General features: G+C 38.9%; 1 protein-coding gene across 7 annotated transcripts in view; it reads left to right on the forward strand.

Moving 5' to 3' along the window:
• Nucleotides 1-14,793, forward strand: part of cbl (Cbl proto-oncogene, E3 ubiquitin protein ligase) — a 34,417-nt gene that overhangs the window by 16,334 nt on the left and 3,290 nt on the right. For 6 of the 7 annotated variants that reach the window (XR_007925012.1, XR_007925013.1, XM_051861116.1 and 3 more), the window contains exons 3-15: nucleotides 3,330-3,476; nucleotides 3,624-3,780; nucleotides 7,299-7,420; nucleotides 9,584-9,721; nucleotides 9,859-9,946; nucleotides 10,029-10,160; nucleotides 10,249-10,473; nucleotides 10,773-10,904; nucleotides 11,087-11,455; nucleotides 11,567-11,658; nucleotides 13,054-13,206; nucleotides 13,304-13,413; nucleotides 13,505-13,711. Coding sequence is in view for 5 of the 7 variants with exons in the window: in XM_051861116.1 (XP_051717076.1) it covers nucleotides 3,330-3,476; nucleotides 3,624-3,780; nucleotides 7,299-7,420; nucleotides 9,584-9,721; nucleotides 9,859-9,946; nucleotides 10,029-10,160; nucleotides 10,249-10,473; nucleotides 10,773-10,904; nucleotides 11,087-11,455; nucleotides 11,567-11,658; nucleotides 13,054-13,206; nucleotides 13,304-13,413; nucleotides 13,505-13,711 (2,072 nt within the window). In the remaining 2 variants the exon portion in view is untranslated. Of the gene's footprint in view, nucleotides 1-3,329; nucleotides 3,477-3,623; nucleotides 3,781-7,298; nucleotides 7,421-9,583; nucleotides 9,722-9,858; nucleotides 9,947-10,028; nucleotides 10,161-10,248; nucleotides 10,474-10,772; nucleotides 10,905-11,086; nucleotides 11,456-11,566; nucleotides 11,659-13,053; nucleotides 13,207-13,303; nucleotides 13,414-13,504; nucleotides 13,712-14,185; nucleotides 14,767-14,793 lie in introns of those variants that run through there. The other variant, XM_051861120.1, reaches the window with a different exon arrangement.

A 14,793-nucleotide genomic window follows, 5' to 3' on the forward strand; every position in this document is an offset into this window, starting at 1 on the left:
TCAGGGGGTACTCCACTCTAAAAGGTTTGGGAACCACTGCCATACTGAATTTGATGAACTCACTTCTCAACCATTGATGAGTATATTCTTTAGGTTTGCAGGTGTGCAATATTAAATCTGGGCATGCTAAATCTATCATTCTGACATTGTCCATCGATGCCTTTTTACTCAGATCTTGTTTCATACCACAATTGAACCACATTCATGGTACCCTTTTACCTTAGTCATAATTAATGTAGTGCAAATGAAACTGAGGTTGTGACTGAAATACACTTTGTTCAGTGGATCATAATGTCATTGAGTCATGTCACAATTTTTTTTAATGTGTTTTTGTACATCAAACCCTCACTGCCTTTTTTTTTTTTTTATATGCCAAATTAAATATGGTGTCTACCCTGGCCTATGGTTCTATTGCACTTACATTTCTGCAGCTCGCAGTTCACATTTTATTTTATAATCTGTATTTAGGGCCCGACCACCGATGGTGTGATGACCCTATTGTAATTGCTCAGTCAGTTATTCTTCAAAATGAATCGCATTTTTGAGGGCCTAAACATGCTCAAACTCATTAAACTTTGCACACGCGTCAGAAGTGGAGAAAATTTATGTCTGATATGGGTGAATTAGGTGTGGCAAAATGGATCAATAGTGCCACCTACAAAATTTCATTTAAGCGCCCTTCGCGCTTCATGTACAGGTATGAAATTCGGTAAACACATGTAACAGCCCAATACCTACAAAAAAGTCCCTGGGTGCAAAATCTGAAAACACAAAAGTTAGTGAGAAATTTTGAATTTTCTCTGCAAAATCTTTGCAGTTTTTGCCGTTTCCAGACGTTGTACTTTAACAAACTCCTCCTAGAGATTTTATCAGTTCAACGTCATATATGGTCAGTGTAATCTTAAGGCCTTCGCGACGTTAAATTGCAAAGATCTTGAGTTTTCACTAAAGGGCGTGTCTGTGGCAGCCTGACACAGTCTGATGTTTCGCCATGGAAAAGAAAGCTGTTGTAAATCAGGCATACAATGTCCGATCTCCCCCCAAACTTCACATTTATTAGAGTCCTGGCCTAAAGACATCTACATGGCGATATTCAGTTAGTCATAGGGCCACCTGCTGGCAACAGGAAATGGCACGTTTTACACTGTAATTCACTCCCAGAAACACATTTAAATATGCCATGAAGTACCAAACATACTAGAAACACATTAAATCATGCAACACTTGGCTAAGTGCTAATGTATGCGATTAACGCCATGAAACAGGAAGTTGTTGTAACTCAGGCATACAATGTCCGATCTGCTCCAAACTTCACATGTTCGATAATAGTCCTGGCCTAAAGACATCTACATGGCGATATTCCGTTATAGTGAAAGCGCCACCTTTTGGCAGCATGAAGTGTGGCACGTCGAAATGACTTTGCCATATTTCTCCTGTATTTACTCGCTTACATGCATGTCACCCATTATTCACTGTTTTCCTAAGGCCACCTGGTGGCGGTGGGCCCGGGTGCGAGGGCCCTTACATCGCTGCTTGCAGCTTTAATTTTATTTTATTTTTGTCATCCGGATATTTGGGCATCTGCCTCATTTGACACGTTTCTTTTAGCACACTGTGTATTTGAAATGCATGCTTATTTGTACACAGGTTTTCTCTTTCTAATAAGAATTAGCCTGTTCAAAGACATCATTAGGCATTAGAAATGTCATTCATTGTGATTGTTTGTTAGCATGAGGGCTTCATTTATTGTTCTGAAGAGTGACACCTCTGACTCTGGGATTAACTGAGCTCTCAAACACAGTCCTCAGTACGACAGCTTTAGTGAGTGATTGAGTGAGCCCTGCTGCATGAGCTTCTGTGCATCTGTGCCCTACTTAGTTTGAATCTCCTACCGAAAGCTTCCCCTCTCCCTCATGGTTTCAAACATGCACGTTCGCAAACATTTTGTTTGGAAGTGCTGGTCTGCAGCCTCACCACACAAATGCCATCACTTAACTTCTCTTATGTGTCCTCGTGGAGAGAGTAAGCATGGCACAGCTGGCTTTCCCAGAAGGCACATTGGCACCCTTTTGCCACAAACAACAACTGTTCCCAGAGTAAGGTCAGAGCCTTAGATTAAGAAGTATGTAAACCCAGGCTATGAGGACAGTGGGATTTCAAGATGTTACAGTAGTGAAGAATGGCATGCAATCCTTCCATGTTTGGGATGGGGTGCCATATTGATTATTGTACAAAATATGAAAAATGGCATATACCATGACTAGTTTTTTAATTTTATCTTATTTTATTTTATTTTATTTTTAACAGCTCCTCAAGGCCTTACAGGATACAAAATGTTCACTGGTTGTACAAATTTGAGAACCTCAACAATGTGACAACTTCAGATGACACATTGCTGATATTCACACATCCTACTCATTTGACGTACTTTTAGTTTACCGTGTAGCAGAAATGAATGCATATTTGTATGCATAATTGATTTATTTGTTTTATTGTTTTAATAATTATTATTATTGTTGTTGTTGTTCTTCATTATAGCATTCAATTTTGGATATTTACCATCAGTAAAACATAATCTCTCATTTTATGATTAAATAAAACACTTTAGTGTGAATATCAATGCATTTTGTTGTCGTCTTCAGTGGAAATCCAAAGAGCCATTGCTTATGCACACCTTTTTTAGCACAAGCTTTTTTTTTTTCTTTTGCTTGCTGTCATTTCCTGTAGTTTACACTACTTTTTTTTTTTTTTTTTTTTTATTAATATAACACCACTTTTCTCACTCTGTCTTGCGGTCTTTTTTTCTCATAGTCCGAGTAAGGGGTGAGTTTTTGGAGGCAGCTGCGGCACTGCCACACTCAGACTCTCTCTTGTGCATGTCAATTCCCTAGGCTGGAGCGCTTGTACAATCCCCCACTGTGCTGCCCTGTAAATCATGGCTTTCTTTCCACTTCCTCCCCCTGCCGTGCAGCACGACCCTCCCTGCTTTCGCCTGCCTGCCTTGGGCTCATGTGCCCAGAGTCAGTGGAATCAGAAAAATGCAACAGGCATTCAGAGCGTCCACCTCAGTCCCTGATATGTGCCTAGCACACTCCCGCACTATGCCTGCTGGTCACAGAAGTACCCAATCACCAGGCCAGAATCCAGAATCTGCTGATTTGGGGGAAATAACCTCTATTATTGCTCTTGATAAGATCCAGATATTTCCTGTTAAGATTTACCAAGTTTGATCAAATATCGTTAATATCTTAATTGTTATTAAATTACAAAGGCTGTTTTATGGTTTATCAAACCTCTCAGTGAAAAGTAACTGTTCTCTTCTATTTCAGACGGAACCTGACGAAATTGTCGCTGATATTCAGTCACATGCTCGCGGAGCTCAAAGCCATCTTTCCCAACGGCCTGTTTCAAGGGGATAACTTCAGAATCACCAAAGCGGATGCCGCAGAGTTCTGGAGAAGATCGTTCGGGGACAAGTAAGAAGCTTAATGTGCTCTTTGTTCTTGTAACAGATTAACACGCCATGTTCAATGGAAAAACAAAGGAAGATGGACTTTGACCATTTTTAGGAAAGCAAAACAGTCTAATTCTGGTAACATAACCTCAATTTCTCTGAATTTCAGGACCATCGTGCCTTGGAAGGTGTTCCGGCAGGCCCTACATGAGTTTCACCCCATCAGCTCGGGCCTAGAGGCCATGGCGCTAAAATCCACCATTGACCTCACCTGCAATGACTACATCTCCGTCTTTGAGTTTGACATCTTTACCAGGCTTTTCCAGGTGCGTTGTTCAATCACTTCATCACTTCCTCCAAGCACAAACTAACTCCATTGTTCCTAAGCTTGGTGTAGAGGAAGGTCTGACAATGACTATTGTTGTGTGGCCATGTGCTGTGGGTACAGAGGCGTTGTTTGAGTGCTTTAGTTCTCATGGCTGAAAGCCAGCCTGAATGGAGGCCTCTTATCGCCTTTTTGTAGCTCAAAAAGGCTTGTCTGCACTCCTCCGAGCACACGATTTCCTGAGAGTAGGGGGCGAAAGATCATTTGAAAGTACCTCAGCTTTAGAAGAGATCTGTTTGACCTATTTTAATGACAACTGCTGCTATCCTCTGTGGGATTTTTTGCTCTAATTATATACCCTATAAGAGCAACAATGCAGAGCAGAAATGTTTGAGGCTTTTCTGTTCTTCTACTTGGTTTGATACTTTTTATACTGGTACCACATAATTTGTGGTGCTTGCTAGGGCAAAATTACAATTACTATTGCTCATACTTGGGGTTGGGGTTTGTTCAAATCCCCAAACCAAAGTATTTAACTATTTGGGTCGACAGATGATACAAGATTGACATCTGTTTATACTGTACCGTTCAAAAGTCCGGGGTCGATAAGGTTGTTTTTTTTGTTTTGTTTTGGTTTGGTTTTTTTGCGTTTATTTGAGTAAAATAAAGTAAAACAGCAATATTGTTAAAATAAAGTTTTCTATTTGAATACATTTTAAAATGTGACTTATTCCTGTGATGGAAAAGCTGAATTTTCAGCAGCCATTAGTCTTCAATGTCACATGATTCTTCAGAAATCATTCTAATATGCTGATTTAAAACAAAACATTTCTTATTATTATCAATGTTGAAAACCATTTTTTTTATTTTTTCAGGATTCTCTGATTAATGTATCATTATAAAGAACAGCATTTATTTGAAATCTTTTGTAACATTAATTTATATTACTGTCACTTTTGATCATTTTAAAGGGATAGTTCACACAAAAATGAAATTCTGTCATCATTTACTCACCCTCAAGTTGTTCCAAACCTTTATAAATTTCTTTGTTCTGCTGAACACAAAGGAAGATATTTTGAAGAATGTAGAAAACTGAACTGTTTTGGGGCACCATTGACATCCATAGTATATATATATATTTTTTTTATACTATGGAAGTCAATGGTGCCCCAAAGCAGCCTAGTTACAAACTTTCTTCAAAATATCTTCATTTGTGTTCAACAGACGAAAGAAATTTATACAGGTTTGAGGGTGAGTAAATGATGACAGAATTTTCATTTTTGGGTGAACTAACCCTTTAATGCATCCTTTGCTAAATAAATGTATACATTTCTTAATCTTAATGACCCCAAACATTGAATGGTAGTGTACCGAAACAACTGCATTGCAATGCCCTGCCAACCATCCTAGCATCCTGATGACGAATTTTGCCTTTTGTCTTCAGAAAATGTAAAAATCTAGTCATGTTGATTTTTCCATGGAACAGTTGACTGTTGTGATGATTATAATATGAATCTATAATATAGCAGCTGTTGAATGCATCATCTGACTGCTGCTTGGCAGCACAGTGCTGTCTATGTAATGAGCTCATTATTCAGAGTGCTCCAGCACAGACATCACAGCGGTCCAGGGCTTTCTCATCCTCTCTCTCCTCAAAAGGCCATAATCACAGCTATCCTTTAATTAGCCTCTCTTACTTCACATCAGAGCTAATTTGGGAAAAAAGGGGGGGTCAAGATCATTTTTATAGCTGATGCAGCCATAATCAGATATGGCCTTTTTGAAACATTCAATAACCGAGCTAACATTGACAGCACGTCGTAATTCAAGTCGGTATGTTGGTCTGTTAGAAAGCTTAAAACGGCCGCGGCATGGCTGGCCCTGTGCCTGTTTCAGTTGCAGTGTGCAGCGCTTGTGCTGCACCGTACCTCTGCTTCATTCATCCAGCCCAGCAGCCAGAAATAGACCCGCTGTTTACAGAGAACCCGCAAAGCGCTTTGACGAAGCTCCACGTAGCAAGGTCACGCTTCTCATCAGCATCTGAATGAACCCACCCTGCTGGAGAGCCAGTCACAGGCTTTTTTTTTTTATTCCTTCAATTCGACAGCTTTTTGACTCTGAGTGGACCTCTGTGAGACAGATACGTCAGTATGAAAACCGGTTTTGTTTTATATGTTTGCTCAGTGTACACAAGCATGATCATGGGTTATGGTAGTAAATACTGAAGATCTGAAGATAATAATGATATGTAATCTGAGAGGGGGAAATTTGTTAGTCCCTATGTGGATTGGTTGACCCATATTTGCTCTGCAACTATTTGTTTGACGCAAGTATCAGGGGGTGTTTCAGGTAATGCACAAAGCATTTTGAAAATGTGTGAATGCAGGCTGCTCTGAGGTGTCGGAGACCTCTTTTCCACAGAAACTGTAATAGTACATAAGCTACTACATAACCTGTTCACAAACAAACATGGTGGATCATGGTCTTTTAGTCTTACTGTTTAAGAATTCAGCATATTTTAAATCCATCGTAGTCATTATATTTGTAAATAATTTTATTCCAAACAATCAGTAAAAATGAAGTGGCTGGAGTAGTTTCAATCGACTGAATGAATACTGCATCACACACTTCAAGTGTAGACAGGCAGTCCGCCTTTGTCCCAAACTTTCAATTAGAGCTCTATGATTCTTAGTCGAGCTGATAAAATGGCTTTCAAAGAGAACATAAACACAGGTCCCATTTTTATAGACTGGGAAGTGAGCTTTTGCTCTGACATCTTTAGACAGAAATTTGCATACGTAAGCCGTGGGCAAGCTGTTGATCGGTTTCATCGCCCTCACGGTATAACCACTTTTTAAAAAAAAGGAACAAGGCGAATTCTCAGAAGTATTTGACAGTCAGAGGAAGTGACAGTTTTGCCTAAGGATGGTGCCGTGAACACATGAATGTAGTCCTTTAAAATGTGCTTTTGATGAATAATACTGTCTCACTGAACTAAAATATTGTCACCTGCTCACTTGATGGAATATGCATTGACCATTTGTCTCTATTGATAATCTGACTGTGACTGTAATTGCAACAGTCCTGTCGTTTTGGACGAAACTTGTGCAAAGGAAGGAAGACTGATGTGTGTTTTAAATTTGTCAGTATATGTCATCATTACACATGTTTATCTCCGTTGTGAGGAGTGGCCTCACATCGACATCTTGGCATTGAATGAAATGCCTGCTTTACTAATTGGACTGACATTTAAGTAATGTTTATATACAGGGATCGGAGTTAATTTGGTTCGCTGGGGTCACTGGCATACATAGTGACTCACCAATCCATCCCCAAAATGCTCTTTCTCTCTCTGACCCAGACTTCTCTTCATCTCTTAAGTGGATATTAGAGGTCATCTCAAAAGAGACTAAAGAGTATTTTGTTGTCAGATGTTATTTGTATACATGCCACTAAATGCACAGTGTGAAATGGTTTTTGGTGGAAAAAAATTGATTTACTTTGTTTTTCTTTATGTAGCCATGGTCGTCACTGCTAAGAAACTGGAACAGCCTGGCCGTGACTCATCCAGGGTACATGGCCTTTCTTACCTATGATGAAGTTAAAGCTCGTCTGCAAAAATTCATCCACAAGCCCGGCAGGTAATGCACACACAACGCACCCCTCATCCATGCACACGTCACTGTTACAGGGGTAGTTCACACAAAATAAAAATCAGTCTAGTCATTTAGATAATGACTCCTGTCGTTCCAAATCAGTATTACCTTTTTCTTCAAAACATTATAAAAAGATGAATTTTATTTGATCTTTCTTTTTTATTTTTATAACCTTTTTTGAACTTTTTTTAATTTTATATATAAAATTTCCAATAAACATTTTTTAACATTACTTTATCTTATTTATTATTTTATTTCAACTTTTTATTAATTTTTTTTGCCCACACTATCAACATCAGCAGTATCACATGACGAAACAAAGTTCTATTCATGTTACAGGGAAGGAAAGGAAAAAAGGTCACATTGATTTCGAGCATCCTTTAAATAGAAAGTTAAAAGAAGTTAAGAGCGGTCCTGTGTGTATCCTGTTTACTTAAAAAGTTGCCAGCCGTGCTAGCATTTTTGATCATATCAAAGTTTTGTGAATGGGTCAATGACGTGATTTTTTTTTTTTTTTTTTTTGTCCAAAGGCCTTAATAATAATAAAAAAAACAATGATATGACATCCAAAGTATGTAAGGTAGTACAACTAGATCTCTTTTATTGAATCTAAAATGTTTTTAATTATATTATTATATAAAGGTATTTTAAAGATTTTGAAGTGTCAAAAAGTCATTCGGTTTAACCCTCCAAAGGCCAATACAGCAATTTCATTTGTGATTAAAATGTAATAAATGTATATATATTTTTTATTCTGGCATGATTTTATAACATCATGTATCAACATAGTGCAAAATGGTATTAAAATTATGTGTAGAAGTCGTTGCTTTGTTATGAGAAAGAATGTTCGGAAAAATTAATTTCATTGATGTCATTCGGAGTAACCAATATAAAGGGACCGTTTTGGATCAAGTCATGCGGTCAATATCATGTGACATCATTCAGACACCTGCAAAGGACCACATGGTCGTGAAGCAAAGTAACTAACTCTCTTAACTACTTGAAAAATTTGTGTTTTCACCTGTTTATACACATCCTGAAACATCAGGTCATTCGGTACAACCGCTATAAAACATGGAAAATGTTGTAATATTTTTAAAAACTTGTACTAAATATAAAATGTTTGGTTGTCCTTTTGCTAGCTAGCTAACAGCCTGTTAGCTTTGTTTGAAAATATCGTCATTCGGTATAACCAAAAGTGTCATTTGGTAAAACAGAAATTTTGGTTAAACCGAATGACTCTTTTTGGTGACAAATTTTGTCCATCTTCTAAAAAAAAAAAAAGACAAAATCAGTATTAATTGATTATCAAAACCACATAATATCATTAACACTTAATAAAACTTAAAAATTAATTAAATCTCCTTTTTTTTTTTTCTTTCTTTTTTTTTTTTTAATACACTTTTAAAAACCTTATTCGTCAATAACCCAAATATGTAAACAGTCAATATATCAAAAAAAAAAAAAAAAGATCAGAGCCTCTGCTTTTAACAAAAAAAAAAAAAAAAAATCATTTTTTTTTTTTTTGATCAACACTTGGATGTGGGTACGTTTCATTTAAAAAAAATTCAAACAAAAAAAGATTGTCCAGATCAGATTGAGAATGGTGATTAAATATATAGATTGAGTAGATCGAGTCCATTAACATAAACATAAACTAACATAAACTTTTTTTTTATTTTTTATTAAGTCATATGGATTTGGAACAACAAAAGGGGAATGATGGCAGAATTACATTTTTGGGGTGAACTATCCCTTTAATCACAGTACTCAAGTGATCTTGGTGTCTTTGGACTCCAGCCATTGAGAGTTTTTCATTTAAACATGCTCATGGCATCAGCAGTGTCACAGCAGCATTTATCTGCAACTCTTACACAAACAGTGACAGGAGTTACATGGGACAATGCACCGTTAGTCGCTTGATTCCCCCTCTGAGTGGACCGAAGGACCGCATGGTACCTCCCATCAATAGATGTGTTGTAAAAGTACCATGATGTCACAAGTGCTCTCATTGCAAAGAAAAGCAGTCATATGACCACCCCTAATGCATTGAGACCGTTTCTCAGTGATGACTTGATCTGACACTGTTAGATTTTCCTGTTTCTTTTATCTCATGTCGTAAGTGTCACGTTTTGCTTTTGGTTACAGCTATATCTTCAGACTGAGCTGTACACGGCTTGGCCAGTGGGCTATCGGTTACGTCACGGCTGATGGAAACATCTTGCAGACCATTCCTCATAACAAACCCCTCTTCCAGGCCCTCATCGATGGCTTTAGGGAAGGATTGTAAGTCAAACCAGAGGTTCAAATTCAGCACAGAGAACATCCATTCACACATTTAGATGCTTAATGAAGCGTCAAATGTCACACTTTACCTCTCTCAGATCTTAAGTGCGTCTTACAGACTGTTTATCCCCATTTAGCTACCTTTTCCCAGATGGCCGCACTCAGAACCCTGACCTCACAGGGCTGTGTGAGCCCTCGCCTCAAGACCATATCAAAGTCACACAGGTCTGTTTTTGTTTTTATTATATCAGTCAGCCGCCTAAATCTTGAATCATTTGAATAATACCCATCTTTCATCTCTTTACAGGAGCAATATGAGCTCTACTGTGAGATGGGCTCTACCTTCCAGCTGTGTAAGATCTGTGCTGAGAATGACAAGGATGTGAAGATCGAGCCCTGCGGCCACCTCATGTGCACTTCCTGTCTCACAGCCTGGCAGGTAAACCTGAAGAGCCTTCAGCCATCCGTCTGTTTGGACACACGTGCCATGTTTTCTTCACTCACGGTTTCTTTTCTCTCCCTTTTAGGAATCAGAAGGTCAGGGTTGCCCATTCTGTCGCTGTGAAATTAAGGGCACCGAGCCCATCGTTGTTGACCCCTTTGATCCCAAGGACCCCAATAGCGGAGGCTCCTACGGAGGCTGCAGGGGCACATTTGGAGCCGAGGGAGCCCCTTCGCCCAGCTACGATGATGACGATGATGATCGTTTGGAGGACTCTCCTTTCATGATTAGCAAGCTGGTCGGTTCTAAAGTGAGAATAACTTTATCTCTTTATGATGTTATGGACCATTCAGCTTGGATAAACCTGCAAAAAGATGTCACCTTCTACACCTTAACCTGTTTTTCAATGAACAGAATTGATTCAGCTGTTACCTGCCTCAGTAAATATTATTTTTTTAATGTGTTTGAGGCTCCTGTTTTGAAGTTTAATATAGGAATTCCATCAAATCCAAACCAAATAACTTTTCCTGCAGGCTCTGAAATGTTGGCTGGAGTATTTAGCATCAGTAATCCGTATTGATGTATGCTGAATGGTTTGGCTTGTTTCAGGTGGAGAGGCCGCCCTCACCGCTGTCAATCGCCCCTCAGGCCGTCGTTCCCCCAGTACCTCCTCGGCTGGATCTGCTTCCTCTCAGACCCACCAACCCTCCCGGGGCCTCTAGTCCAGGGGCCACATCCAAGGTAAATGCACTAGCATGGAATGTTTCGCCAAGATTTTTACCCTCAGTACCTCAGTTTGGAATATATTAAGCATTCTTTCAAACGCTTCAGAAGGACATTTTAGAGTTAGGATTAGCAGAACGCTACTTGATGTTCAGGTGCTATTGCAGTTTTTGATATCTAGTTTATCCTTCATAATCAAGGCCCCAACCCATCACAAGGACAAGCCATTACCACTGCCCCCGACTCTAAGGGACCTGCCGCCACCTCCTCCCCCAGACCGACCTCCCCCTACCGGCTCTGACAACCGGCTCCCGAGACGCCCTCTTCCCAGTACTCCCGGAGATCCTTCTCGAGACAAACTGCCTCCTGCCCCTCCTAACCGCAACATGCCAGACTGGAACTCCCGGCCCGTACCCAAAGCCCCATCACAGCCACCAGCAAGCGGAGACTCCCGTGGATCTCGAGAACTCTCTAACCGACACTCTCTGCCTCTCCAACTTCCTTCCACGCTCGACGCCAGAGCAGAAGGCCCGCGAAACAACGGCCCGCCCAGCCTCGACCACCAGCTGGTGAGGACACGCATGCCATATTTACACCTTGACATAAGCCGAATCTGAATTTATTCATTTATTTATTTATTTATTTATTTTTAGCCTAACCTTCATGTGCTTTATGTGCAGAGTTTTGTATCATCCATTTCTGGGTCGGACTACGACAGCCCGAAAGTAAAGCCATCTGCTTCGGCTAATGCCATATATTCTTTGGCAATCAGGTAGGTGTCACAAAGCCAACATAAAATCTAGGGCTGCATCATATGTATTGAAATAAAACCGAAATCATGAAATGGTTGATGCGATTAGTCAGTCGCTTAGTGCGATTTAGTTAAATAAATGCGCTACTGTAGTATTTAATACAAAAATAAAATGACCATATTTGTATTAAATACTAGGGGTGTAACGGTACACAGAAGTCACGGTTTGGTTCTTACCTCGGTTTTGGGGTCACGGTTCAGTACGATTTCGGTACAATAGGAAAAATGGTCACCTTTGAGTTTAGGGTCCAGTTCTCACTATTAACTAACTATTAACTATGACTTTTGCCTCAATAAACCCCTAATTACTGCATATTAATAGTTAAGGTAGTTGTTAAGTTTAGGTATAAGGTAGGATTATGGAATGTAAAATATGGTCATGCAGAATAAGGCATTAATATCTGCTTTATGCATACTAATAAACAGCCAATATCCTAGTAATAAGCAACTAGTTCATAGTGAGAATTGGACCCTAAATTAAAGTGTTACTGGACAAAGGAACAAATCAACAGTGCTAGGTTTCTTTTCATTTATTTTGAACAGACAGTGCAAATCAGTTTGTTCCACCTAATGGCATTTAGTCCCCTAGACTTTTTTCCTGTTGTGGCGGTTAGCCAATAGCGTTGTATTAACGCCCGCGCCCCTTTATGGATTGGAGTGTGGATCGCCTCTGACTGACTGTATTGGTCATCTAACTGTATGAACCGAACCGTGTCGTCCGTACCGTATGGTTTGGGACAAAATCATGTACCATTAACACCCCTATTAAATACTCAATTTTATTTTACAATTTATAATTGCTATGTATTATTTCTTTAATGTTTTTTAATCACAATAAAAAACGTTATTTTATAGTCATATTCAATGGGTCAAAAGCAGTGGGAATGTTTGTTTTTTGGGTTTTTTTTTTTTTTTTCCCCAAATTGTACAACATTAAAAGGAAGCCAAATGTAAACACCCAAATTTAGTTTTTTTTTCCCCAAATTGTTCAACATTGAAAGGAAGCCAAATGTAAACACCAAAATTTAGGGTTTTTTCCCAAATTGTTCAACATTAAAAGGAACTCAAAGAAAGTCTTTAAAGTAAAAAGTAATTTTTCAGCATTTTAAATTTTTCTCTGCACTCCCTAACAAAATCATTCTATAATTACTAATTCTTTCCAAACAGAAGCTTTTCAAGTCACCTGGTGAAATTCTGTATTTTTTTCATATTGCAGAATATATTGCAGACAATACCCAAATATTGTAATGTCCATTTGTTCATGTAGCAATAATAAAAACACCCCTCACTTCCTGCACTATAAATGAGTTAAGCAAGAGGTCACATGTATATTGACACTTTCTCCTGTGCTGACAGGCCTCTTCCAGCAGTTAAGGCTCAGACGGGGGAGGACGCCTCTGAGAACGATGAGGAGTCGGAGTACATGACTCCATCTTCTCGACCAGTGCTGCCCTCTGCTGCAGGGGAGGCTGTGCCCAGACCACCTCTTCCACTTTCTCTCAGTCCCAGGTAAATTTAATTCACCAGCCATGGAGGTGCAGAGCACCAAGAGAGACACATTTACAATTTCTGTAAGTGTACTAAACCTCACCGTTTACCTCTCTAGAAGTGTACTCAATGAAATGGAGTCTGAAAGCCCACAGATGTATGAAGCCATGTACAATATCCAAGCCCAGGCCCTCACCACCTCTGGACCACAGCAGGCCAGAGACTCAGGTACTGTGATGTGTGAAGATCTTCATCTTCATACAGACAGTCTGCCAGTGTATTCTGCAATGTGAAATACTGTGTGTCCGTCCTTGTTCAGATTACTCTGAATTGCCTCCTTTGACCTGCTCTAATGGCCTGAGGGATCCTGTTGGTGCATGTGGTGAGGAGGAGGAGGAAAACAGCTATGACTACCCCAAGCCCCATCTACCTGCCAATCTAGCCCGACGCACGCTTTCAGATATTAACCCCACATCCTCAGCCTTCAGCCGCCTTTCCATAGACAGCGAGCTTGGCGCAGCAGCAAGTAAGTCATACCTTATTTTTATCTGTCTGTGTTCTTGTATATATGGTTTTTGAGGACACAAATGTGTATAATGACATGGGTATTGCAGCATAAACATGGTTTATGAGGACACTTCCGTAAACCAAATGGCTTAAAAAACAGGCTAAACAGTGTTTTTATGAAATACCAGAAGTTTTCTGTGATGGGTAGGTTTAGGGGTAGGGTTGGTGTAAGGCAATAGAATATACAGTTTGTACAGTATAAAAACCATTATGCCTATGCAGAGTCCCCGTAAACCATATGTACAAGTGTGTGTGTTCTTTTTAATAATATTTTGAATTACTTTTATTTTTATATTTTCAGTTTTCAATTTATTTTATTTTTTTATTTATTTTTTTTTTTTTGCTACTCATTTTTATTAGTTTTTGGTTTTAAATGTTTAAATAAAATATTTTTCAGATTTATTTTTGACGATTTTTGCGTTTATTTTGATAGGATAGTATAGAGTGGACAGGAAGCGAGGTGGGAGAGAGAGAGAGGGGGAAGGGATCAGGAAAGGTCCGTGAGCCGGGACTCGAACTCGGGTCACCCAAAGCGTAACGGCGCTATATGTCACTGCGCTGCCCACAAGGCTATCGGCGCCGACTTAGGTTTTGTTTGTTTTTTTTTGTTTTTTTTTTTTCCAATTAGTTAGTTATAGTACTTCTTATTTTATTTCTAATTTTCATTTCGTTTTTCAAATAATATACTCTGTTATTTATATTTTGTTTTATCCAACTCATTGCCGTTTATTCATATGTAGGCATAATTTGTTTTTGTCTACAAAACCGCTTCATGCATTTGAGCATAAAGTTTTTTAGATCACAAGGAAAGTCATCAGTCAGTCAAGTGTGTCCAATCTTTTGATTTATATTGTATTAAAAATGTTGAAATAAATTTACAGAGTAAATATAGTACTGTATCATTTCTATTTTCCAACTATATTTATTTTAGATCATATTTCAACCCCATGAGAGTGCCATGGTTTGCTTATTTTAGAACAAGAACTGCAGTGTGACCATTATCTCAGACTTCAGTGTGTAAATATAGACAGAATTCTTATT

The sequence above is a fragment of the Ctenopharyngodon idella genome, chromosome 15 (genome assembly GCF_019924925.1).
Source record: "Ctenopharyngodon idella isolate HZGC_01 chromosome 15, HZGC01, whole genome shotgun sequence".
In the NCBI taxonomy this organism is placed as follows: Eukaryota; Metazoa; Chordata; class Actinopteri; order Cypriniformes; family Xenocyprididae; genus Ctenopharyngodon; species Ctenopharyngodon idella.